The sequence below is a fragment of the Schistocerca serialis genome, chromosome 7, assembly GCF_023864345.2.
Source record: "Schistocerca serialis cubense isolate TAMUIC-IGC-003099 chromosome 7, iqSchSeri2.2, whole genome shotgun sequence".
In the NCBI taxonomy this organism is placed as follows: domain Eukaryota; kingdom Metazoa; phylum Arthropoda; class Insecta; order Orthoptera; family Acrididae; genus Schistocerca; species Schistocerca serialis.
Genome location: NC_064644.1, coordinates 336,575,542 through 336,602,186, shown reverse-complemented (window position 1 = coordinate 336,602,186; position 26,645 = coordinate 336,575,542). Strand labels below are relative to the sequence as shown.

The 26,645-nt window shown below is 39.6% G+C and overlaps 2 protein-coding genes across 2 annotated transcripts in view; one reads left to right on the top strand and one right to left on the bottom strand.

Moving 5' to 3' along the window:
• The window catches only part of LOC126412373 (proteasome subunit alpha type-1), a 44,263-nt gene extending 34,779 nt beyond the window's left edge, over positions 1–9,484 (bottom strand). The window contains exons 1-2 of the mRNA XM_050081942.1: positions 9,342–9,484; positions 340–590 (exon numbers count right to left, since the gene is read on the bottom strand). Coding sequence (XP_049937899.1) covers positions 340–590; positions 9,342–9,347 — 257 coding nt within the window. The 5' untranslated portion in view covers positions 9,348–9,484. The remainder of the gene's footprint in view (positions 1–339; positions 591–9,341) is intronic.
• A 215-nt stretch (positions 9,485–9,699) lies between these two features.
• Positions 9,700–26,645, top strand: part of LOC126412371 (uncharacterized) — an 82,528-nt gene continuing 65,582 nt past the window's right edge. The window contains exons 1-2 of the mRNA XM_050081940.1: positions 9,700–10,010; positions 10,605–10,756. Coding sequence (XP_049937897.1) covers positions 9,950–10,010; positions 10,605–10,756 — 213 coding nt within the window. The 5' untranslated portion in view covers positions 9,700–9,949. The remainder of the gene's footprint in view (positions 10,011–10,604; positions 10,757–26,645) is intronic.

The window sequence follows — 26,645 nt, the reverse complement described above, 5'->3', positions numbered from 1 at the left end:
ATGATGAAATTATTAAACAGAGAATGAAAAGATGATGTTCTACAAGTCAGACTGTGGAATGTTGGAAGTTTCAATCTGAAGCTCGGGTGCAAATGCCTACATAAATATACATTGTGAGGATTGGACAAAAGTTTCATTAGTCTCCAATGAAGGAAACTCTGAAGAGGGTTTTGAATCTAAATGTGAAAATAAACACATTTCTACTTACCATAAAGTGGCAATCTGTGACTGAATTTTCCCATTCAACATCTCTTAAAACACAAATAATTATCTGGTAATGTATTGAAAAATTTCAAACTCAGCAAACTTTTTTAAAAATTTTTCTTTTTTACTTCATACCTGAGAATTCTAGCATCTGCTGTCAAACCAGCTATCGAAATGCCAACATGAGAATCGATTGGAATAATCTTTTTCTGATGAGCAGAGAGTTCAGATGATGCTCGTTTCAGAGCAATAAGCACAGCATGTGTTCTATTTTTTAATCCTACTGTAGCTGAGCCCAGTTTCACAGCTTCCATAGCATATTCCACTTGATGTAAACGACCTTGAGGACTCCAGACAGTGACATCACTGTCGTATTGGTTTCTGAACTGTAAACAGAATTATTACTATTATGCTTATGCTAGACAAATTACAATACAGAGAGATGTTAGGTGATTGTGGAAACAAAACTTTTCACTATGCTAATAGTACTGGTTGCCATTGTGGTTGTTCACAAGGAGCTATAGTAAAGATGAATTAATAAGAGGTGTGTGTGTGTGTGTGTGTGTGTGTGTGTGTGTGTGTGAGCGCGCGTGCGTGGGCGCGCTCACAAATGGGGAAACTGGGGATCAACAGGTTAGAAAATACAAGTTCTGAGAGGTGATAAAAAAAACAAGTGAACTGAATAGAGGGAAAAAGAGAAAGTAAAAAAAAAAATAGATAAATAATGTCCAAACAATGAAGATACTATACAAGATATTTTAGTTTCTCAGATTTTAATGGTTTACTGTAACACTATTTATTCAAACTATAAAATCTAAATCAAAGGATGGATTATACTGGACAAAAAGCTAAAGTACAGCAGGAACAGTGTATCAATACTTACATTCAAGACAGAAAGTACTGAAATTAGAATGCAGTAAGCATCAGTTAAAAAGTTTACAAAATGCACTTACCTAATGACTTGTAGGAAATAAAAATGAACCATTTCCTACCTTACAGCACGAGATCTTCATAAAAAGTAAAATGAAATATTATTGTCTTCTGACTCAGCATCAATGGGAGTTACTACAAACAGCAACACTTAATCACAAACCTACAAAAACACTGCTTGGCATTAACTTGAAACACAACTGTTAAGACCAGTGAAAGATGTACTTTGTCATGTGCTTACAAATGCACACCAAGAACTGTGATATTTTACAGATACATCTCCCATTTTGATAATTTCGCCCAAACTATAGTAGAAAAAGCTGTTTTTTGAAATTTCCATCAATATAATGCCCTACGAAGGACATTTCTCAAACAATAAAATAATTTTTAATGGTTAAAATTGTAGAAGGATAGTAACTTATTAGGGTGATGCCTAAGTTTACAGGATTTTTGTTTTGCATTTTGGTATCCTGATTGCTATGGCCTTATTTATCAAGCGTAATTTTTTTATTTGTAGTTCACTATTGCTACCCAAGTTTAGGATTGTACTTTTGTCATTTTGAGATACTGAGTGGAGCTATGGATGCTAGAAAATGGAATGCCAAATGGAGAAATCTAAAACATTTTCAACATATTCTTCTGTTTGAGTTCAACAGTGGGATGGCAGCACTGGAGGCAGCCAGAAACATTTGTGCCATATATGACGATAATGCCACTGGACAGAGCACGACAAAAAAATGGTTTTCTCATTTTAAGCAGAATCGTTTTGGCATTAGCGACTCTCCGCATTCAGGATCACCTATGGGGTTTGACAAAGATCATTTCAACCCATTAATCCAAAATGATACAAATCAGTGTACTCGAGAACTGGAAAATGTGATGAACTGTCATCATTCGACCATAATGTGACATCTACATGCAAAGAGGAAGGTTCAAAAATTGGGTGGATGGGTATTGCAAGCCCCAAGCCGAAATCACAAAAATCAGTGGGTTGGCACATGTGCATCTCTGCATGCTTGCCATCAATTGGCTCATGAACAACGCCAGCCATTCCTATTCTGTATTGTCACTGGTGATGAGAAATGGTGTCTATGCTAACGTCAGGTAAAAGAAAGAGTGGTTGAGCCCACACAAACCAGCAAATCCCTGTAGAAACACACACACACACACACACACACACACACACACACACACACACACACACACACACAAAGATGGATCTGGTGGAACAGCAATTGTGTGGTGCACTACAAATTGCTTCCCCGAAGTGTAACCATCACTGCTGACATTTATTGTCAACAACTGAGACATCTTGCAGATGCAGTCCAAGAACAATGACCAGGAAGACTGTGAAGTCATGTTACTCCACAATAATGCCCACCAGTGTTCCGCTAGACTGATAATAAACACTATACAGGAGTTGGGTTGGGAAGTCATTCCGTTCGCGCCTTATTCACATGATCTTGTGCGCCCAGATTTTCCACTCTCTTAAACAATGTTCAAGAAACTTCCTTTCTAGATGAAAATTCATTCTGAATGTGACTTGATGAGTTCTTCGCCTCAAAACCAAGTGATTTCTACATAGCTGAATCAAAAAGTTACCCCAGCGATGGCAGACTGTTGTAAATAGAGAAGGAGAATATATTATTTATGACTTAAGTCTCTTATGTGTAAGCGTTGTGTTTATTAAACTTAAGGAAAAACACTACAAACTTGCGTAGTGTAACACAATACATTCTGACACCACAATTTTTAGTACTGCTTTTCCATCTACCCCCATCCCCTCCTCATACCCCAATCTTCATACTGCTACTAACAGCTTTACCCTGTCCTCACCACATCCCAGCATACTCCCACAATAAGCATTACATATTCCCCATGCTAATCTTATATCCCTCCCCCTCCCCACCCATGCTGCCTCCTTATCCTCACCACCCACGCCAGTTTGCTTCTCCCACCAGGCACAGTTGCAGTCCATATCTGGCCACAGCGGCAGGTGATGGTGATCATGTATGAGTTATGCCTGTGTGAATGTGTGTGTGTTTTCTACTTCAGAAGAAAGCTTAAATGTACAGCAAGTCTTTCTGTAGTACCCACCTGCGACACTCAGCTCCTTTTCTAAACAGTGATTTGTATTTCAGCCACTACACACTCCTTCTTCAGGGAAGGATAAACTTAGTATTTGGAGATTTTTAGAGGATGGTTAAAGAGGGGGAGGTAGAGTGATCATAGCCTACTTAAATATCCTAATTAAAATACTACCATCTCGGCAGAAGCAATATCTGATAAAAAATGTGCATAACAAGAGGGAGGTCCTATTAGAAAGCCTTCCCAGACCCTTAAACATCTCAATACCAAATGAAAAGGTTGCAGTAAGGAAGGAACAACATTAGAACAGTTTCTTGTGCACTTTCAAGTGGTTAACAAACATGTTTCCAGTATTAAGTTTCGTTCTTGCAACCCTGCTCTTTTAACTAACACTTGATTCTGTATTCATGCAATATACTTTACTTAAGATGCCTACTATCTTGGACATCTACTTTGTTAGAAGCTTGTGACTTGTATCCTTCTAATCCAGAAAGAATTTCAGAGCAAATATTTCAAATTTCTGGCATGGTTGCAACTGATGAGGCAGGCAGGTACGATGGAGGTAAGTTCAAGAGCAGAGGATGTGCTCTAGGCTGTTTTCAGACAAGACAGACAACAGCACACTTGAAGCAGAGATTGAGAATGACCCGATGCCAAGAACTTCCTTCAAAGACATTACCCCTGTGCCAACCTTGTATCCATTATCATCTAAGTGCAGAAAGAAAACAGCTGAATTTCTCACAGAACACAGTCAAACTGAAGGGGCAAGAGCTAGGTCACTAAAAATTAAGTCTATAGGCAAAAAATCCACTGCAAGGCAATCCAGAATTAGCTAACCAGGCAGGTCACAAAATTAGAGATTACTGTGCTCAGTGTGCCATGAACTACTATGATAAAAATGGACCACAGGTAGACTGGATTCAGTGTGTCATGTGCAGAAAGTGAATGCATAACACCTGTACAGAAGAAGCAAATGTGCGCAATAACTGTGTAAAAAAGCTCTGATTTGATGTGGAAGCAATCATGTTATTTGCTAGTTTCCCAAATCCATTTACAAGTTTATTTCATGTTTCTACTTTGTAATCTATTAAATTTGCTTTCCAAATTAGGCCTATGTATATTTAGCTACACCGCATCATAAAACCACAAAAGTAACACTGGAGTCTGCTTTTGATATAACTTCCACCTCACCCCAAAGATAGGGGTGAGGTGCCTGAACTACACTATTAACAAAAAAATTTCAAAACGCATATAATTCCTAATCATAGCGTAATACCAGCTGGCCTGTACACAGAAAAAGCTCCTCAGTGAATACCGACTGCTCCTCCCTAGATGTTCTTCTGTCTCCTAGTGAGGACAGGTTTTACTTTTACCTGCAAATCTGCATCGGGGATCATCAAAGTGAATGGTGAGCAAGAAAGCCCTTCTCTAAAGGTCATGATGAATAGTAGATATCACAGAGTGGCAAGAGTAATATCGATCAACAACCTGAAGACAGCTCATTGACTGTAACAATATTATGAGAAGGAAAGTTGCTACTCACCATATAGCAGAGATGCTGCTCTCTCTCTCTCTCTCTCTCTCTCTCTCTCTCTCTCTCTCTCTCTCTCTACACACACACACACAAACACACACAAACACACACACACACACACACACACACAGGCGGAAACTTGCACACACGTCTGCAGTCTCAGAGAACTGAAACTACACTGCGAGCAGCAGCACCAGTGCATGATGGGAGTGGCAACTGGGTGGGGGTAAGGAGGAGGCTGGGGCGAGAATGGGGAGGGATAGTATGGTAGGAGTGGCGGACGGTGAAGTGTTGCAGTTTAGACGGAGGGTAGGAGAGAAGATGTGGAGGAGGGAGGGGGTAAGTAGCGGAAAGGAGAGAAATAAAAATAAAAGACTGGCTGTGTCTGTGAATTGATGGCTGTGTACTGCTGGAATGGGAACAGGGAGGGGGCTGGATGGGTGAGGACAGTGACTAATGAAGGTTGAGGCCAGGAGGGTTACAGGAAAGTAGGATGTATTGCAGGGAAATTTCCCACCTGTGTAATTCAGAAAAGCTGGTGTTGGTGGGAAGGATCCATATGGCACAGGCTGTGAAGCAGTCATTGAGATGAGGGGTATCATGTTTGACAGCATGTTCAGCTACAGGGTGGTCCACTTTTTTTTGACCACAGTTTGTCGGTGGCAGTTCATGCGAACAGACAGCTTGTTGGTTGTCATGCCGACATAGAATGCAGCAAAGTGGTTGCAGCTTAGCTTGTAGATCACACGATGGTTTCACAGGTAGCCCTGCCTTTGATGTGATAGGTAATGTTAGTGACTGGACTGGAGTAGGTGGTGGTAGGAGAATGTATGGGACAAGTCTTGCATCTACGTCTATTACAGGGATATGAGCCATGAGGTAAGGGATTGGGAGAAGGGGTTGTGTAAGGATGGACGAGTATATTGTGTAGGTTTGGTGGACAGCAGAATACCACGTTAGGAGTGGTGGGAAGGATAGTGGGTAGGACGTTTCTCATTTCAGGGCATGACAAGAGGTGATCAAAACCCTGGCGGAAAATGTAATTCAGTTGCTCCAGTCCCGGATGGTACTGAGTTATGAGGGGAATGCTCCTCTGTGGCCGGACTGTGGGACTTTGGGAGGTGGTGGGAGACTGGAAAGATAAGGCATGGGAGATTTGTTTCTGTACAAGGATGGGAGGATAATTACGGTCAGTGAAGGCTTCAGTGAGACCCTCTGTATATTTAGAGAGGGACTGCTCATCACTGCAGATGCAACAACCATGGGTGGCTAGGCTGTACGGAAGGGACTTCTTGGTATGAAACGGATGGCGGCTGTCGAAGTGGAGGTATTGCTGGTGGTTAGTAGGTTTGATATGGACGGAGGTACTGGTGTAGCCATCTCTGAGGCAGAGGTCAAAATCTAGGAAGGTGGCTTGTTGGGTTGAGTAGGACCAGGTGAAGCAAATGGGGGAGAAGTTGTTGAGGTTCTGGAGGAATGTGAATAAGGTGTCCTCACCTTCAATCCAGATAGCAAAGATGTCATCAATGAATCTGAACCAGGTGAGGGGTTTAGGATTCTGGGTTTTTAGGGAGGTTTCCTCTAGATGGCCCTTGAATAGGTTAGCATAGGATGGTGCCATGCGAGTGCCCATAGCCATACCGTGGATTTGTTTGTAGGTAATGCCTTCAAAGGAGAAGTAATTGTGGGTGAGGATATAGTTGGTCCTGGAGACTAGGAAGGAGGTTGTTGGTTTGGAATCCATAGGGCATCTGGAAAGGTAGTGTTTGATAGCAGTAAGGCCATGGGCATTAGGAATGTTAGTGTACAGGGAGGTGTCATCAATAGTGACGAGCATGGCACCAGGTGGTAAAGGGAGAGGAACTGTGGAGAGTCGGTCGAGAAAATGGTTGGTATCTTTTATATAGGAGGATAGGTTCCGGGTACTCTTCACCCACAACTTCAAGTGAGGGCATGTACTGTAGATGTAACATACTGTTAACCTAAAATGCACACACAAACACAAAGCAAGTAGGAGTGGGGGGGGGGGGGGGGGGGGGGGGGAGGGGATGGTACACATTGTTTACAAAAATAACCACTCCTATAGCTCTCCCTTGTGGCAGTTGTAACTGTGCAACTGAGGGGTGTTAGAGTTTAAAACATGTCTCCTGGAAACAAACTACATACTGAAGTTTTCCTGAACTAGCAGTCTGTGTTCCCCCACATGTATCCTGAAGCCATTACTGTCCCTCTGTAGTATGGGGACCATCCTAGTGACACATTTTCTGTTTTCCTTTCCTGTTGTTCTGTGCGTTGGAAAGGATGTAGTGGAGGATGCAGCATTTATTTCAGGGACTTGGCAGTTCATTCAGGCAGACATTGAAATCCTTGCCATCTTAAGAATGGCCATTGTCTAATCCATCAGATATGACTGAGGCTGCATCATCTCATGGTTTGTCTCAGATCTTTCTGACCTATTGTTTTTCAGTCCCTGCTTGGATTTGGAGGTAGGCCTGCCTTAACAGAAACATTTTATGCTTCTCTTTTGCTGCCTTTGGTGATGGTGTATTAGTGTTCTCATCAATATGTTCTGCTATCACCACAGTCTCTGACATATGCATACTACTTGGTTTTACTAGTGGCACAGTTTTACAGGTATATTTATAAATGCGGGTTGTCACACACTGATCAGATATCAGTGTCAGGTGCCAATACTAGCTTTGGTACAGACTGCTTCAATGATGAAGCGAATGACTTCAGAAAAAAATTATGACTCTGTGGCCTTAAATGTCTTCATTCCCCCCCCCCCCCCCCCCCCGAGTATGAAACGCATTTCTAACTTCTGGACTTTTTTCTGTGAATATTGGACCTACTCTGGGATCGACAGAAGCGTCCGATCCCACGCGTCGGCTTTGACCCGTGACGTAAGGGCGTTGTGTGTGACGTCATGACGGCGCGGAGTTTGGTTTGAGTGTGGCTGTCTCCAGTTCTGTTTTATCTTATTTTATTTACTTTTCTGATCTGTTCGTTCTATCTCGTGAGATTTTTTTTTTTAATTTAAAAACACTTATTACTTATGTTTCCTCGAATTTCTGTTTTAGTTTATTATATTTATCTTTCTGATCTGTTCGTTCTATCCCGTGAGATTTTTTTTTTTTTTAAAGACAAAAAACACTAATCAGCTACTGAAGCATCTTTATCTTCTATGGGTTGCAGGGGTTACGACCCCTGGGGAGGTGGGTGGGTATTCATGCATGGCTGTCTTCACTTACACGTTGTAGCTACGCAAGGCGTCTAAATTTGTTTATATTTAGTTTGCCCCCCACCCAAAACACCCTATTTCCTGCACTTGTCCCGTTAGTGTCATTAGGCTTCTTGTGGAAAGTGTGTGTGTTTGTTTCCGCCATATTTGTGACGTCATGGGTCAAAGAAGACGGGTGGGATCGGACGCTTCCGTATTTCCCTTCTCTGCTCCAAACAGGATTTTTCGGGAGCAATTAACACACACGGATGGCAAAATTCATGGAGTGCTTGAATATTTAACAGCTGAACTGGAACTTCCTCACATAGCCTGCCCTTCAAAACTCCTGGCAGTGTGAATCAAGTGCTAAAGTGTTCTATTTTGTTGGATACCAGGATATCTAGGAACCCAAGGAGTGATAAAATAGGCACAGTAAAGAAGCACGTAGGGAGTTCACACTGACAATGTGCTTCCCCACTGCTCAAAATCACTTCATAATAGAATAGTGCCTCACTACATAGGTGGAATAATGATCTAAAACTCATTAGCCTATACAAATAATCCATGCTTTTGAAATAAGCTGTCGCTCAAAAGGAATTAAATATCTTAATAAATATTAAGTGTAATGTAATGCATAATAATGCATGGCTACTGGCTTCAATATGACAACTCTGCAGGTTGCCGAGTTTATGATACAAAAATTTCAGGGGGGTCTGCTAACTGGACACATGCCAACGAGCTTACAATGAAATGACTTATGGCGGTATATTTCTACAAAGAAGAACGAGTGAACTCAAGCATGTGACAGTTCATTTTATGTGGTATGCAACACAAACCGGTTTGTCGTTTCGTCTGTATTATTTACATAGGACCCTCTGTTACAAAACTTTAAGCAAATTCATTTCTAAATAATTTAACAAAGACTCTGATAACGTATGTAGCTACAAGCCTAATAACACAGATTCCATATTTCAGGATTCTTCAGCGTCTCAGCAGTCTTTCGCTTTGAACTTCGTTGTAACACTTTTTTTTGCACACCCAAAAACATCTCCCTATTATGTGTGTGTGTTTCGTTTCTACGTGTATGGTACTTTTCCCCGGCGAACACCAACATTGTCAGTTTTCTTTTTTGAACTACGATGAGTTTGTCCTGGATTTCACCTCAATGCAATACATAAGTAGTTCAATGTCTAGTACTCCTTGGCAATGACTTCCCGAGATCCAGTCTTCAAATTGTCACAGTCATTCTAATCTGTTACATACGACAATAAAAACGATGTGCAGTTTCAACTCTTACATTAAGTACGAAAGAAATAAATCTTCATTGATGACTACACCAGATTGTTACTCAAAATATATACCTACCATCATCGCTAGACCGTTTTTCTTAACCCCACAGCACAAGAAAACAATTCACTCAACGCATCCAGCAGCACACTGCAACACCAACGATGACTCCAAAAAACGAATACTATCCAAAGATTCTGGAGGGTAAAAGCAGTGGGTGCACCACGGTGTACTTTGCCAAGTTTTTTATTGTGCTTCCTGGTATCACTGATGTGTGTCTATCTACATACTTGCATAACGAAAATGTCGGTGGATGCGATTTGTTATAAAGTAATGCTACTATTGGAGCCATAGCCTACTGTGTGAAGTCGATTGAAGTGGACTCCATGGTGAGGATCACTGCTATCAACAATGCCTAATAACTTTGGCTGGCTGTCAATAAAGCAAAGATTGCACGTGTTAGTATTTGTATACACTGTGCACTGTGCAGAAATGTTTTGAATTGGTTAAGAAAAATGCATCCATAGGTTCTTCAACACAAATAACTTGCTTAGCAAGGCGTATCTCGCTGAAGCGTCAGAATCATAGCTACCAGTTGTAAATTACGACAGTGTTTTGAGAATTGCTCATTGGAAATAAATCGCATAACATTTTTAGACAGGCTAATATTTGTTATTTTAGGCAAGATGTGGAACTTGAGAAATTTGACCCCACCACCAAATTTCACCTACAAATGCCGAGCTATAGGTAAGAATAAGCCATAAATAAAATCGTTTTGACATTTGCCAAACATAATTTGTATATACAAAGAATATTACGACAATTTTCCTACTTAGAGTCGTTTAAGCCCATGAAATGAAAATTTCGACATTATGTCAGTGCGCTAAACGACAGTTTTACTTTCAGAGTTACTTTTTTGCAAACAATAATCTTGTTAATTATCCGTGATATTGTTCGATTACAGAGTTCCAGTGTTAGATGTACAACACCAATGCCATAGTGCGATGTCAGCTACTTACTGAATGTATACTATACAGTTCCGATTGAAATGAGGTTTGGGGGGGGGGGGGGAGGGGTTCCTCTGAAGATTGTTTTTACTGTTATAAAGTAGTGGATTATTTCCGTGGCCCACGTAACCCGTGGCCCTTAACGAGTCCCCCTTTATGATCTTATGTTTCACTTTACATTACACATTTTACATAATTTTAACCATGGTCATTTAGCTAAATCATGGTTAGATGTTTCTGATGTTACAATAATTCATTATCACCTGCAAAATGTACCTGTACTCATTGCATGAATATCCACTTACAACTATGATGTACTACTTTTTTTTTTCAGATGTAGCAACACTGAAAAAGGCCTGCTTGAGAGCAGTTGCTGTGTTGCAAGACCAAAAGCAGTTGCATTCTGAAGCTGCTCTGCTGTCTCGATTTATTTATACCATGAAGACTAAATTTCGATCTGATAAAGGCTTTGATATCTTGGGAAAGGTGATTTTCTTATAATCCTAATTATCCATTTTTTGTGGGTTCTTTTACTTTTTGGTTTCTTTTAATTTTTCTTGTTGTATTACTTTTCCTATTTTCCCTTCCTTCTTAAAATTTTTATGTAAGCTGGAGTTATATCTCTTCGGTAGATGCATTTATTTATTTTCATTTTGCTTTTGTCTAATGTATGATAATTTGCTATGATGAATTTTGTATGTGTTTTGACACCAACTTTTATTTGCTGGGTAAAATCCGAAAAACAGAGTACATCACACACAGTAAACATCATCCACTATAGGCTGCATTTATCATATTCAAAGAGTTTAGAGATTCCGTCACCAGTTCTTACAGATTGTGTTCCAATGCCAATATATATTAAGAATTCTATAACAACAATTCTGAATAGCAGACAATGGTAATAAAATCAGGGCAAACTTTGGTGCAGTTACCTTGGAAGTTAGATGGAGATAGGCTGGTGACTTAGGTGTCTGCCACTCTACAGTTGTAACTTTATTGACAGAAGCTCGTTTCAAGTTTTACACTCAGGAACTGCTGGTAGTGACTTGTGGAATAAATGTGTGTGGCAATAACTAAGACTTGCTTCTAGAAACTTCCTGTGATGGGTTGATTAAATCTGTAGCTTTTTCCATCAAAGAGACCATACACCAATTTCCCCCTGCCCTTAACCAGCCCAGCTCTTGATGCCTGCATCGTGAGGGAAATGTACAAGTGAAGTTATCATTATAGGTAGCTGTGAGCCCCTGAGTAGTTGTCAGTAAAAATGCAACCCCCCCCCCCCCCCCTTTTCTGTTCCACAATGACATTGATGAAGATGGTGATTATTATCCCATAAGACTCGGGAATGACCACTCTTATCTCATTCTGACTTATTGTCAGAAATGTGATATCCCATATGGCATTTAACTGGTAACATAAAGAGAAATGTCGGGGTATCTCCGTTACACCCTTTCATAACCCTTTTCTGTTTTCCTTTACAGGCTGCAATTTGAGGCTTGCTGTAATGGTTTGGGCTTAACCTTGGCACCATTGTAGGGGACCCTTATGAATGTTTGTTGCATCTATTTGTCCACCAGGAAGCACCTGATGTAGTGGGGATAAATGCCAAGTTTGTATCCTAAAGGTAACTGCAGTGACATGTCTCAGGGCTTGCAGGCTAGTGGGACGGAAGTAGGTGTCACAGTTATAGTTATGCAAATAAAGATCCATATTCACAGCTGCTGTTTGATTTTTCTCATAAAATATAGCTTGTGTTGCAAATAGAGATAACTGTGGTGTTTTATCTTTTACAAGGGTGAATTAAAACCTCCATAAGTCTGTTTGGAATTTGGTCACTATGTGAATAAGAACAACAGCAGTAGCCAGAGCAACTGAATGTGTTTGCACAACATCAAGGGAATGCAGGCGTATAGTATGATAATAGCTGGAATTGCCCCACAGGGTAGCAGATTCCATGGGAAGGGCATTGACTGGGTATGGCCCCACATCTGCTATGGACGCTGTGAGAGAAAATTTAAGGTGGAAGCATCAGTTCAGTTAGAAATGAGACAGTCATTCTGTAGGGATCCAGTGCACGTCAGGCCTTGGGTTAGGACTTTGGAATTGCTCTGGCTTTACCATTCAAGTTTTACCCTTTGCATACCTCCTCCATGGGAATTTTGTGGTTTGTACTGAGAAGAATCTTGTACCTACTCAGTTCAACAGTAATGGTTGTTAACCAACTCTTACATTTTTGCTCACTTCCATGTCCGAGTTCCATTATTCCTTGAAAATATTCAATTAGCCAGCACAACTGATAGTTAACTGAACAGACCTTCCTCTATATAACCACTCATTGGCTGCAACACCATATTAATGATGATTAGCACACCTGAATTCAATTTAAACATAATTAATTTATCACATTTTCCACCTATAGGAATTTGACTTTTGGAAAACCAATTGAAAAGAAATTAATTTTGAGCACTATTAGCAATGAATTTTCCACAAGAATTTAATTTCTCTAAAGAGTATTGCATTTCCTTCAGCTTTTTTTAGGAGCAAGTAATTTGTTTGTCGGGTGTGGTTATGCTACATTTGTGCCATTTTTACCAAGTATGACATGCATCATGCCAGATGATAGATTTTACATGTACCAGGATTACATTTGAGACCCAGTTGCTGAAGAACAAGGAATAGTGACCTAAGATTATCTGTGTGTTTAACCCTGTGACCCCTATTATAATAATATTATCATGGCAGATAATACACAATGGTATTTGTTGAAATGACTCTCAAAGGTAATGCAATTCTCATTTATAGTAAACATATGAACAACACAGCCATTTTTATATTCCCTATTCATTCAAAAGAAAATTGCTTAACATTAAAAATGTATTTTCCATTGTTGTACATTACATATCACTAATCAACAACTGAGAGAGGTTAGTGCTCTGGACTTGCACTCAAGAGGATGACAGTTCAAAATGGTTTCCGGCCATCGTGATTTAGGTTTTCTGCATTTTCCCTAAATTGCTTCAGGCAAGTCCCAGGATGGTTCCTTTGAAAGGGCATGGCTGACTTTCTTCCCCATACTTCCTTAATATGATGGGACCAATGACCTCTGTTTGGTCCCTCCCCCCCCCCCCCCCCCCCAAACCAACCAATCAACAAACAACTTCCTTTCCTCAAGATACAAACTGGAACTACCTCTAGATCACAATTCTCTTGACTTCCTCTTCTCTTTTTCTTCACGTTTTTGTTGTTGGCTGGCACCAAGGAATTACAGACTCTTACATGCCATAATGCCACTCTCTACAGAGCTTTTATAGCTGCACCACAGCCAACAATATTACTCTGAGGTACCCTCACAACAGATGTGATGTTCACTATGCATGCAAGACGTGTGTTATCCTAAGTGCCCTTTGAATACTCCTAAGTCCCCTTTGAATACATAAAGCAAGTAAGAAAATGCATTTTTGACAGACTTAATCAGACAGCTCATCCCTTCAATAAATATTAATTTCTTTGCTGGGTCCACATAGACTGTTGCTTAACAGTAAGGAATCATGAGAGACACATGCCAACCAGGTTGTGGGAGGCACAAATCACTACATATTATGCTCTCTTTTTTTGGAGAAGTACTTTACACCTCGTAATTTCAAGAATATTTTTTTCTGGCAATTTGTAGTACGTCATTCAGTTAGAGCTTGCACATTCACAAATGATATAAATACACCACAGAAATAGAGGATGCCACTAGTACTGTGGTCTTCAGTCCAATCTTTGAATCAATAGAAGAAAAAAAGGGTAGGCAGAAATAATAAATCATGCCAGCAGAAAGGCAGTCTAGATTGTCGATTGTATTGGTGTGTGACACAAAGTACACAGCATCCTAAATTCACTAACCAAATGCAGAGAAATAATCCAAACTGTATATACAACCTCAGTTGACACTAAACTACGGTGCAGCTCTCATAGTGTAATTCCATATATCTGGCTTCAGCAGTGTTGCTGTAGGTATCTATGTTGACTAAAGACACTGAAGCATCCTTGTTGATCTAGAACTAGACAATATAATAATTTCTTCTACCTGAGTTTTTCTTCACAGTAACTACTCCTTTCTTCACTTCATTTTAGTTTTCTACATCTTTCATTTTCTGGCTTGTCTATTTTTTGCCGTCCCATTCCCATCCCTGTTGTGTATAACACATTTAGCTTTTCACTCTTATTAACTCATGCAAGACATTTTTTCAGTAATCTCTATCTCGTGTATTACCCTGTCTTCCACCCATAAGCTCTCAGGTTTACAAATCTCATCCGGTGCACTCCCTGACAATCAGTCTTTGCTTCTCATCCCATCCAGTATGTCTCCCCTGAACCACAGTTCAGGGTGACTTTTCCGAAATATACCCATTCTCCTAAACCTCTCCAATCTTTTTCCTTCACCCACCTTCCTTCTCCTTCAACCCTTCTGCCGGAAGGAGGAACCAGTGGCTTTGATAGCTTGCATAAGTATAACTTTCTTTTATGTGTGTGTTCTCCTGCCACTGCCAGGTGAGTAGATCTTTTTAATCTATCCAGATACGTTATATAGAACTGGACAATGTTATTTAAAAAGTGCAACATAATTAAAGTGTTTCATGGTATGGACACATCAAGGTGATGAGCTGTCACAGAGATTTTTGCTCCATCCTTTTGATTTTCTGGCCCAGTGTGTGTGTGTATGTGTGTGTGTGTGAGATTGGTGTGCAATGGCATGGTTCACAAATTATGTGGAGCCAAATTTATGTTCCATCTACATCCACACAAACACCCGCAAGCCACCGTATGGTGCATGAGGAAGGGTAGTCTGTACCACTAATTGTAATCTGCCCACCTGTTCACTCACAATAGAGCACAGGAAAAATGACTGTCTGTATGCCTCCATATGAGCCCTCATTTCTCGTATCTTATCTTTGCGGTCCTTATACATGATGTACATTGGCAGCAGTAGAATTGTTCTGCAGTCAGCTTAAATGCCAGTTCTCTGAATTTTCTCAATGGTGTTTCCCAAAAAGAACGTTGCGTTCCCTCCAGGAATTCCCACTTAACTTCCCAAAGCAACACTTACATGTTGTTCAGACCTACCAGCAACAAATCTATCAGCCTGCTACTGAATTGCTTCGATCTCTCCCTTCAGTCCTATCTCGTACGAATCCCAAACACTCAAGCAGTACTTAAGAATAGGTCACACCAGCATTCTATATGCGGTCTCCTTTACAGGTGAACCACTCTTTCCTAAAATTCCCCCAATAAACCAAAGTTGACCATTTGCCTTCCCATCCCCAGTTTTCACATGCTCATTCCACCTCATATTGCTTTGCAACATTACGCCCCGATATTTAAACGACTTGACTCTGTCAAGCAGGCCAGTAGTAATACTGTATCTGAATATTACAGGTTTATCTATCCTACTTGTCCGCATTAATTTACATTTTTCCACATTTAGGGCTAGCTGTCATTCATCATACTAACAGGAAATTTTGTCCAAGTCGTCTTGTATCTTCTTACAGTCACTCAACTTCAACACCTTACTGTACACCACAGCATCATCAGCAAAAGAACTGCAGATTGCTGCCCACCTCATCTGTCAAATCATTAATGTATCTTGGAAACAACAGGGGTCCTATCACACTTCCCTGAGGCACTCCTGAGGATACTCATGTCTCTGATGAACACTTGCTGTCAAAGACAACATTCTGGGTTCTATTATTTAAGAAATCTTCAAGCCACTCACATGTCTGTGAACTTACTCCATATCCTTGTCCCTGTGTGGAGTGTTTTTTAAAATTGTTTTGCTGAAGAGCCAGGAATAGACTGCTGTATTACCTACTTGAGTTTCGTTACTGATTGTCATTGGCTAATAGAGGCAATAGCTTATTGCAGTAGATTCTTGACATTATAGACAAAGAATGTCATTATAGACAAAGAAGACTGTCATAAATAAATGCTATGTCAGGCTTAATAAGTGACACTATGGAGGTTAAAAGGCTTGTGATTCTAGAGCTTGGAAACTGGCTACAGAAAAGGCAAGGCATTGTAAGCATTCTTAATTGAATTTAATTTTCATGTTAATCTTTGTATGTTTCACTTTCATCCTTATGTACCTGATTACAGTTTGCCACCCCGGCTAGGCATAAATTTAGCAAGAATAGGCATTGCCTGTAGGGGGAGTGTCTGTTGAAGATAAAAGTTTTAAAACTGCATCAAGTTGCACTTCATATTTTTTATTTACAAGTTTTGCTCTTCAAGTGAATGAGAGCACCATCGGAATATATACTGTAAACGATACAAATTGAGAGAATACAGAAAACTTACATTGACATCACGTAAAGTACATATCGTGTTTCTAATGTGGTGACTTACATTAAAGCTGAAGACAGCATTAAAGATTGCATTTTTAGTTGGCTGACAGCTCTAAAGATTAACATGGCAGTGCTGTAGTACTTAAGCTACATTTAAGGGCACCATAGCCATGTTATTTAGGCAAGTATTTGACCCATTTCTGAAAAAACTATTTGATGCAGGACTTTAATATTTTTACTGTGGGTTACATGATGCTAATAGAGTCAACTGTACTAAAATCTACTTTATCCATTTTATACTTTTTAAGAAATACTTTTTTAAATTTATGAACAAAAAATATTAAGTTTTTTCTGCAGAAAATATTTTTTTGTGGACTTTCTAATGGGGGAATATTAATGAATGCAGTACCAGAGGTGGCTTTTTATGTTATTCAGAGTCTCTGAAAATTTCATTCATTTATTGATGATAGTTTCTGATATAATGGGGCACAAGTACTGAAAATTTTAGTTTGAGGGAAATTGACTTTAAAGAAAAAATTTTGATATTTGTTACTTACAGTTAATTAAAACTGTCCTGCTGCATATGATGGCCCTTCTTTGGCCTCTCTTTTTCACCTTCCTGGATGTTTGCCTTGCTTTCTTGGCCATATTAGATGCACACCTGTCTGCATTGGCTATCCTCATTTTATCATATGGTTGCAGCCCAGTGATCATATTTTCACCAGGATTAATTCCCAGCTTTTTCAGTACCCAACACTTTCCAATATTACCACAATTGAATGTAATAAGAGCATCATGAACTCGTAGTTTCATTGTATGCATGCCTACAAATACAGTTTTAGGAAGGTGGTTCCAAATTATGCTGTTGAAACTTTCATTTGGGTTGTGTGTCTGCCCATGCAGATATTTCCTTAGAAGGTCAGGATGAGCCAGGTCTCTTAAAATAGGTTTAATTGCTGTAATAACAGCAGCAGGAAGAGAATGCTGGTGAGAATAAGATTCTCCAGTTGCCTGAGCCCTATTGTCTCCTGATGGACATAATCCATGACATGGCTTATCATCAGTAGAGGACTTACGGAAGAATATGGCCCAAACATCTCTCTTCATTGCCTCCAGATTTTCTTTATTTCTCCTAATTGCCTGCCCATGGTATACGTGCAAGTTTTCTATAACAACTACTCGCAATCATACTTGAACAAAACTAACCACATGTTTGAAAGCATGTTGTTTACAAACAGCAGAAACATAAGAGTACTGACCATTGCATTCCAAGGATAGTCAACACACTCAGAGGGGGGGTATATAATAATAAAAAAAAGGGGGGGGGTCGCATAAACATACGTGGTAGAGAAATGCTCTTTAAATGCTAAAAAAAAAATTTTTCAGCAAAATCCTTTTCAGAGTACTTAAATAAAACCTTAATGTATTGAAATATTATGAAAACTGAAAATGGATTCCCCCCCCCCCCCCCCAACTGAACCACGGTGTGGTCCCCTTAAAGTATGTTAGTAAATGATGACAATATAATGGAAGGAAACATTCCACGTGGGAAAAATTATATATAAAAACAAAGATGAGGTGACTTACCGAACAGAAACGCTGGCAGGTCGATAGACACACAAACAAACACAAACATACACACAAAATTCAAGCTTTCGCAACAAATTGTTGCCTCATCAGGAAAGAGGGAAGGAGAGGGGAAGACGAAAGGAAGTGGGTTTTAAAGGAGAGGGTAAGGAGTCATTCCAATCCCGGGAGCGGAAAGACTTACCTTAGGGGGAAAAAAGGACAGGTATACACTCGCACATATCCATCCACACATACAGACACAAGCAGACATACTATACATACATCAGGAGACAATAGGGCTCAGGCAACTGGAGAATCTTATTCTCACCAGCATTCTCTTCCTGCTGCTGTTATTACAGCAGTAGATTGAAAATATGTCTGCTTGTGTCTGTATGTGTGGATGGATATGTGCGTGTGTGCGAGTGTATACCTGTCCTTTTTTCCCCCTAAGGTAAGTCTTTCCGCTCCCGGGATTGGAATGACTCCTTACCCTCTCCTTTAAAACCCACTTCCTTTCGTCTTCCCCTCTCCTTCCCTCTTTCCTGATGAGGCAACAATTTGTTGCGAAAGCTTGAATTTTGTGTGTATGTTTGTGTTTGTTTGTGTGTCTATCGACCTGCCAGCGTTTTTGTTCGGTAAGTCACCTCATCTTTGTTTTTATATATTAGTAAATGATGACATTGACAGTGCCAAAGGTGAAATTGACTGTGCAACACTACTTGTAACATCGATGATATAGTATATCCAAAGATTATTTTACAACTACAGAAAACACATTTACATTTCAATCACCATTTTTATGGGACTATGTACAGACACCTCTCATTTGACATGTCTGCTTATCTTTCAAAAATTATGAGTACATCTGTAAAAATTAAAATTTCTTTAAAAATAAATTATAAAATGTCTTTACAAAAATGCATTCAAAACTACAGCTTTTAAAAATATTTCTGTTACGATAATAAGGCAGGTATTACATTTTGGTTGCTTACTTATAGCACTTCATGAAATAATTGGAAGAACCCATGTAAATTAAACCTGTTTTGTGGATTTTTCTTCTTTCCTACAAAATTTCCAGTTCTTCCTAAACAGACCTATATTTACAGTTTGGATAATTTTCATACTGTTTTGAATTTCACCTAATCAATGTTTAGTTGTTCTCAAATATTCACCCAATGCTGTGTGATTCGAATTTAGATTGCAGTGTTCCTTGTAATGTACTTTAGACACTCTTCCAGTTTGGCCAATGTACGTGCTCTGGCTATTTTGGCATTTCATTTTATATAATCCTGAATTACTGTATTTGTCCTTGTGTACATTCTCTTTGTGTATTAGTGCATGTCTAGTACGAAATACTACATTAACTTTCTGTCTTGCGAAACATCTCGCTATATGGTCTCTTATTGAACCTTTGGACGTGAATGTAATATATCTTTTCTTTTCTATTGGCTTGCCTGTACTATTGTTTTTCTTTCGATTAATATTTTTCTGAAGAAGAGAAATCTGTTAACATCGAGTGTAGATTTAAGTGTCAGGAAGTCGTTTCTGACAGTATTTGTGTGGAGTGTAGCCATGTATGGAAGTGAAACATGGACGATAAATAGTTTGGACAAGAAGAGAATAGAAGCTTTCGAAATGTGGTGCTACAGAAGAATGCTGAAGATAAGGTGGGTAGATCACGTAACTAATGAGGAGGTATTGAATAGGATTGGGGAGAAGAGAAGTTTGTGGCACAACTTGACTAGAAGAAGGGATCGGTTGGTAGGACATGTTTTGAGGCATCAAGGGATCACAAATTTAGCATTGGAGGGCAGCGTGGAGGGTAAAAATCGTAGAGGGAGACCAAGAGATCAATACACCAAGCAGATTCAGAAGGATGTAGGTTGCAGTAGGTACTGGGAGATGAAGAAGCTTGCACAGGATAGAGTAGCATGGAGAGCTGCATCAAACCAGTCTCAGGACTGAAGACCACAACAACAACAACAACAATATTTTTCTTTATAGTATGGTACAATTTCATTATATCACATTCTTGGTAATTGTTCTTGGGGAACTGTACACAGGTCCCTAAGGATGAAATTAAAACTAATGTAGATTAATATGAAAATTAAAGTTAATCGAGAATGCTTACAACGTGGCGTCATTCCAAGAGATGCAAGAGTTATAATCCAGAATGCATCTCACACCGTACAATGCATCATACGTAAAGCAGGGATGAGTTGGATAAAAGCAGAAATCAGAGACACACACAGAGTCAAACAACAACTTAATGTGCTTCTGCATGTCATATATTTTCAATTAGAAAGTTTGCTAATCCCAACACAGTGCAGTGCAGTGGAAAATGAAGTGTTAAGTAGATTGAAAATGCTGCTCATAAATGTAGTGCTGTTCACTGTAAGAAGTTTTATAACTTGTCGCAACACACTACAGAGTGTCATAACTACTGACCCAGAAACACAAATTAAATTCTTTTATATGCATATCAGTTTAACAATAAATGGCTAAACAAGAGTGACACAAATTTATTAGAGAAAGGACTTCAGCATAACTTGGAGCACAATTTATTGAAGAAAGACATTAAAGAAATAATTTTTGAGGTAAAAGTAGCTTGTTTTTGTGCCAGATTATACAAAACTGAAGAAATTAAATTAGCTTTAAAAAGAGAAAAGCCCTGCATAATGCACTAAATGCAAATACTTCCAATATACCATAGTAAAAACTTAAAATTAAAAATTGCTAGATTCAGGAGCTGGGGATAAAATCTGATGAGGGTAATATAGCAGTACTATTATATGAAACCCGCGTGGTTAGCCGTGCAGTCTGACGCATGGCTTACTGGATTGGGAAGGAGCACCTGGTCCTCGGCAGTAATCCGCCTGGCGGATTTGTGTCGAGGTCCGGTGAGCCGGCCAGTCTGTGGATGGTTTTTAGGAGGTTTTCCATCTGCCTCAGCAAATACGGGCTGGTTCCTCTTATTCCACCTCAGCTACACTATGTCGGCAATTGCTGCGCAAACAAGTTCTCCACGTACGCGTACACCACCATTAATCTACCACGCAAACATAGGGGTTACACTCATCTATCTGGTGTGAGACGTTCCCTGAGGGGGGGGGGGGGGGGGGGGGGGCGTGTCCACTGGGGGCTGAACCGCACAATAACACTGAAAGTGTGGTTCGGTGTCGGGCGGCAGAGGGGTGAAGTGGACTGCAATAGTCGATGTGGGATTGTGGACCACTGCGGCTGGGCCAGAACCTCTCTGTCGTTTCTAGGCCCCTGGTTAACATACAATACAATACAATTATATGAAAAAGATTACATTGACAAACCATTACTGTATTTCGAACAGAATGGCATAAACAAAATTAGTAAAGACCCACTCAATAAGTTCCAAAAGCGAACTAAAAATAAAAATTGATGTCTCTTTATTTTTGTTTAACCCATTAAAAAAAAGATTAAAGTTCATGAATCCAAGGCTTCCTATTGCAAGAGCTCCAATTATAATACGTCAAACTAACAACTCAATTAGAGTTATGAATAATAACGAATTAGTTCCCAATAGTAAACTAAATTACATACTTGATAAAAAAACTTAAAAAGTATGTACAAATTTGACAAATCTTTTAGCATTAAAAATATCATCCAAGAACCTAATGATGTAGTAAATATGAATATTCCAGAAGATGCCATTTTCACCTCTAGGAATATTACTAACTCAATCAAATGCACACAAAAATTAAGTTCACAGTTGAACATTAAACTGATAGTAGCATCAATTTTCTTGATTTATCAGTTAGTAGACTGAATGGGGAACATATTTTTAAAGTTTACAGGAAGCCTACATATTAATGTACAATTATTGGAAATATGCTCCTGGAAAATGAAAACCGAACACATTGACGCAAGTGAATAAGACCTGCCGCACTTGCACTGGACACCACGAGAGGGCGGAGCATGTGATGATCAAACATGCTGCATTGCAGACACACCAGGAACCGCATTATTGGCCGTGGAATGCTGCTAGCTGCAGAGCGGTTGGTCACTGCCAGAGCCAATGGCAGCCAGTTTGCTGTGGCATATGGAGCTCCATCTGTGTCGGAAATCCTGTTCGCATACTGCGACAGCGTGTAAGTGAACAGTCTGTGCAATCGATGGGATTTGATCGAGCACATATAGTAGGCCTCAGGTGGCTGGGTGGACATTCCACAGAATTGCGCAGCACATGGGGCATGAGGTCTCCACAGTGCACTGATGTTGTCACCAGTGGTCAGCAGAAGGTGCACGTCTGTTGATGGGGATCGGGACAGCAGTTATGCACAGATGCACGCCAAGTCTATTGCCTCCTATGAAGTGCCATACTGGACTGCATCGTCACTTCAGCAACAACTTATGGACACCGTTACTCCAGGGCTATCAGCAAGAACCATTTGCAACCATCTCCATGAAGCAGGGCTATAGCCCCACATCTTCTGCTCGCACTGCAACATCACTCAGCCAATCTCCATTGGTGTCGCGATAGGCGTTTATGGAAGGACAAATGGAGACATGTCGTTTTCAGATGAGAGTTGCTTTTGCCATGTGTCAGTGATGATCGTACATGTGTGTGTGGCATCATGGTGGTGAGAGCCAAAATCAGGAGTGTATGTGACAGGCACAAAGGGCCAACACTCAGCATCATGGCGTGGGGAGCGATATCCTTCGCTGGTTGTACTCCTCTGGTGATTGTTGAGGAACATTGAACAGTGCACGGTACATTCAAACCATCATCCAACCCATCATACTACGAGGGTTATTCCAAAAGTAAGGTCCGATTCGCCATAACTATTGAAATTTGGCGCCAATGACAAAACACGCATGCGCGCCGACTCCCGGCAAGCCTTGCGCGTCAAACGCCGCCATTCGCTTTGTTACTGTTACTGAGTGTAGTTCACAGTGTCACTTTACAATGTTTAAGACAATTGATCAGCCCGCCGATTGTGAAGTAAGGGCAGTGATACGGTTTTTGTCTGCAAGAAACAATTCAGCGGCGGAAATCCATCGGCAGATTACTGAAGTGTACGGTCCTAACATAATGAGCGACAGTAAAGTGCGCAAGTGGGTGCGAGCTTTTAATGAAGGACGGGATAATGTGCACGATGAACCACGGTGTGGCCGACCATCAGTGATTTCAGACGATTTGGTCAATGCGGTTGACAAAAAAATTCGTGAAGATCGCCGATTCACTATTACAGACGTAGACATGCATTTTCCGAATGTGAGTAGAACAACTTTGTACAGAATTGTGTCTGAACATTTGAAGTTTCACAAATTGTGTGCCCGTTGGGTTCCCAGGCTGCTTACTGAGCCCCAACGAATGAAAAGAATGGCTTTTGCTCTTGATTTTTTGGAGCGATATCATAAGGAAGGTGACAGTCTTTTAGACAATGTTGTCACAGGGGATGAGACATGGGTTTCTCACATCACTCTAGAGTCTAAACGTCAGTCAATGCAATGGCGTCACACGTCATCGCCAGTCAAGGTCAAGGCAAAGCAGACAATCTCAACACGTAAGGTTATGGCGACTGTGTTCTGGGATAGACGTGGAGTATTGTTAGTCGACTTTATGGAGAGAGGAACAACGATTAATAAAGCCGCCTACTGCGCTACCCTGACTAAACTTCGACGTGCAATCCAGAATAAGCGACGTGGTCTTTTGTCGTCTGGAATCTTGTTGTTGCATGACAATGCCAGACCCCACACTGCAAATGAAACGCAAGCTCTGATCAAGAAATTTGGATGGGAACAGATGGACCATCCTCCTTACAGTCCGGACCTGGCGCCAAGTGATTTCCACCTGTTCCGTTACTTAAAGGAGTTTCTCGGCGGCAAGCGCTTCGACACAGATGATGAAGTGAAAGAAGCAGTTAAGGACTGGTTATCGTCACAGGCGGCCGATTTCTATAACATGGGCATTCAAAAGCTTGTTGAACGATGTGACAAATGTTTAAATAAGTATGGAAGTTATGTAGAAAAATAGATAAAGATGTAAGGAATGTAAATAAAACAATTGTTTTGAAAAAACATTTTAGTTTTGATTTTTTTTTTATAACCGGACCTTACTTTTGGAATAACCCTCGTACTTTTGTTGTACCAGCAAGGTAATGTGCTTTTCCAACAGGACAGTGCATGTCTATATGTATCCCATGCCACCCAATATGCTCTTGAAGCTGTACATCAACTACCCTGGCCAGCACAGTCCCCAGATCTGTCCCCCATTGAGCATGTTGGGAACCAAATAAAATGTTATCTTATGCGGTTTGCGCATTCGGCATGAACTCTGGCCCTACTGAGGCACCAGGTGGAAATTGCATGGTAGACCATTCCACAAGACCACATTCAGCATCTCTATGATCATCTCCATGGGAGAATTGCAGCATGCATTGCTGCAAAATGAGGTATACACGGTACTACCGCTGACATTGTGCATGCTCTGTTGACTGTATTCATGTGCGTATGATCATGTGTTATATAAATCCTCAAGAATGTGTCAATGAAATTTCACCCTGCCAGGGTGACAAATTCATGGTGTTTGTTTTTCATTTTCCAGTAGTGTAATTCAAATCATACAGTCCAGCACAGAAAAGCTTAGCTTCACATAGTATGTTACAGTTACCACTCGCAGATGAACACACAGCTACAGAATTACAGACAATCAAAAAGATAGAATTAAGGAACAGCTACCAAGAACGTTATATAGTGAAATTGTACCATGCTATAAAGAAAAATATTAAATGAAAGAAAAAAATTAGTAGATGCAAGCCAATAGAAAAAAAAGGTATACTACATTTACATACAAAAATCTAATAGGAGACTGTACAGCGAAATGTTTCCTACGACAGACAGTTAAAGTAGCATTTCAAACTGACAACTCCATTAGAGATGCATTAATATACAAAGAGACTGCACATAAGGCCAGACACAGTAATTCGGATTATATAAAATGAACCGTCAAATTTGTCAGAGCACGTACATTAGCCAAACTGAAAAAGTGTTTAAAATACATTATAAGGAACACTGTAATCTAAATTTGAATTTTACAGCATTGGGTGAATGTTTGAGAACAACTAAACATACATTAGGTGAGATTCAACATAGTACGAAAATTATCCATGCAACAAATATAGGCAATATTTTGGAAGAATTGGAAATTTTTACAGGAAAGAAGAAAAATCCACAAAATTTACTAACCAAACAAAACTAGTTTAATTTACATGGGTTCTTTCAGTTCTTTGATGAAGTGCTGTAGATAAGCAACCAAAATATAATACCTGCTGTATTATCCTAACAGAAATATTTTTAAAAACTATAGTTTTGAATGCATGTTTGTAAAGACTTCTTCAAATGTAAATTTTTTATAGAGTATTTTAAAGATATTTTAATTTTTACAAATATACTCATGTTTTTTGAAAGATAAGCTGATGTGTACAAATCTGAGATGTCTATACACATGCCCATAAAAGGGGTGATTAAAATGTAAATTTGTTTTCTGTTGTTGTAAATTATTTTTGGATACACTATACCATTGATGTTACAAGTATTGTTATACAGTCAAGTTGACCTTTGGCACTGTCAATGTCATCATTTACTACTGTATTTTAAAAGTAGGTTTAAATACTGTAGCACAACCAGTTTAATCTTTAGAGCTGTTAGCCAACTTTAAATGCAATCTTTAATGCTGTCGGCCACCTTTAAATGTAAGTTACCATACTAGAAATACAATATATAATTTATGTAACATCAGTGTAAGGTTTCAGTATCATCCCTATTTGTATCTTTTACAGTGTATATGCTGATGATGCTCTCGTTCATTTGAAGAGTGAAACCTATAAATAAGAAATGCAAAGTGTGACATGTGGCAGTTTTAAAAACTTAGTTTCAATAGTCACTCCCTCTGTAGGCATTGCCTGCTCTTACTATTGAGACCCTCTTAGATCTATAGAAATGACTGTTTCATTTTCAATGCAGTTGGATTCTAATGTGACTGCTGGTACATGGATTTTCTTATGAATGCTATAGGTAAAATAGTAAAGTACTTGGCAAGGGGTTATGTCATTAAGACCATGATAAAAAGAAAGAATATTGCACTTCTGAATGTTACGTGTATTGTATAACAATGAAGTTGAAGACATCATAGATAAATGCCAAGCCTCAACATCTTTACACAAAGGCACTGCTAATGGATGATATTCAGCTGAGGTTTAAAACTGCCATGCTTATGTCAGCATATATTGTTGCATTTCTTTTCACAGCATAGTAATATGTTACTGTGCGTATTTCTTATGTTCTTTCATAAACTTGATAATTGTGGAGTCCATGACAAATAATGCTACAAACATTAACAAAGTTGCATTCAATCCTCTTCATCCACTGATGTCAGACCTGACACCAGCTGGTTACCAAATCAGGATATTAAATTTTCACTTTGTACTCTATTGCTACTAGGT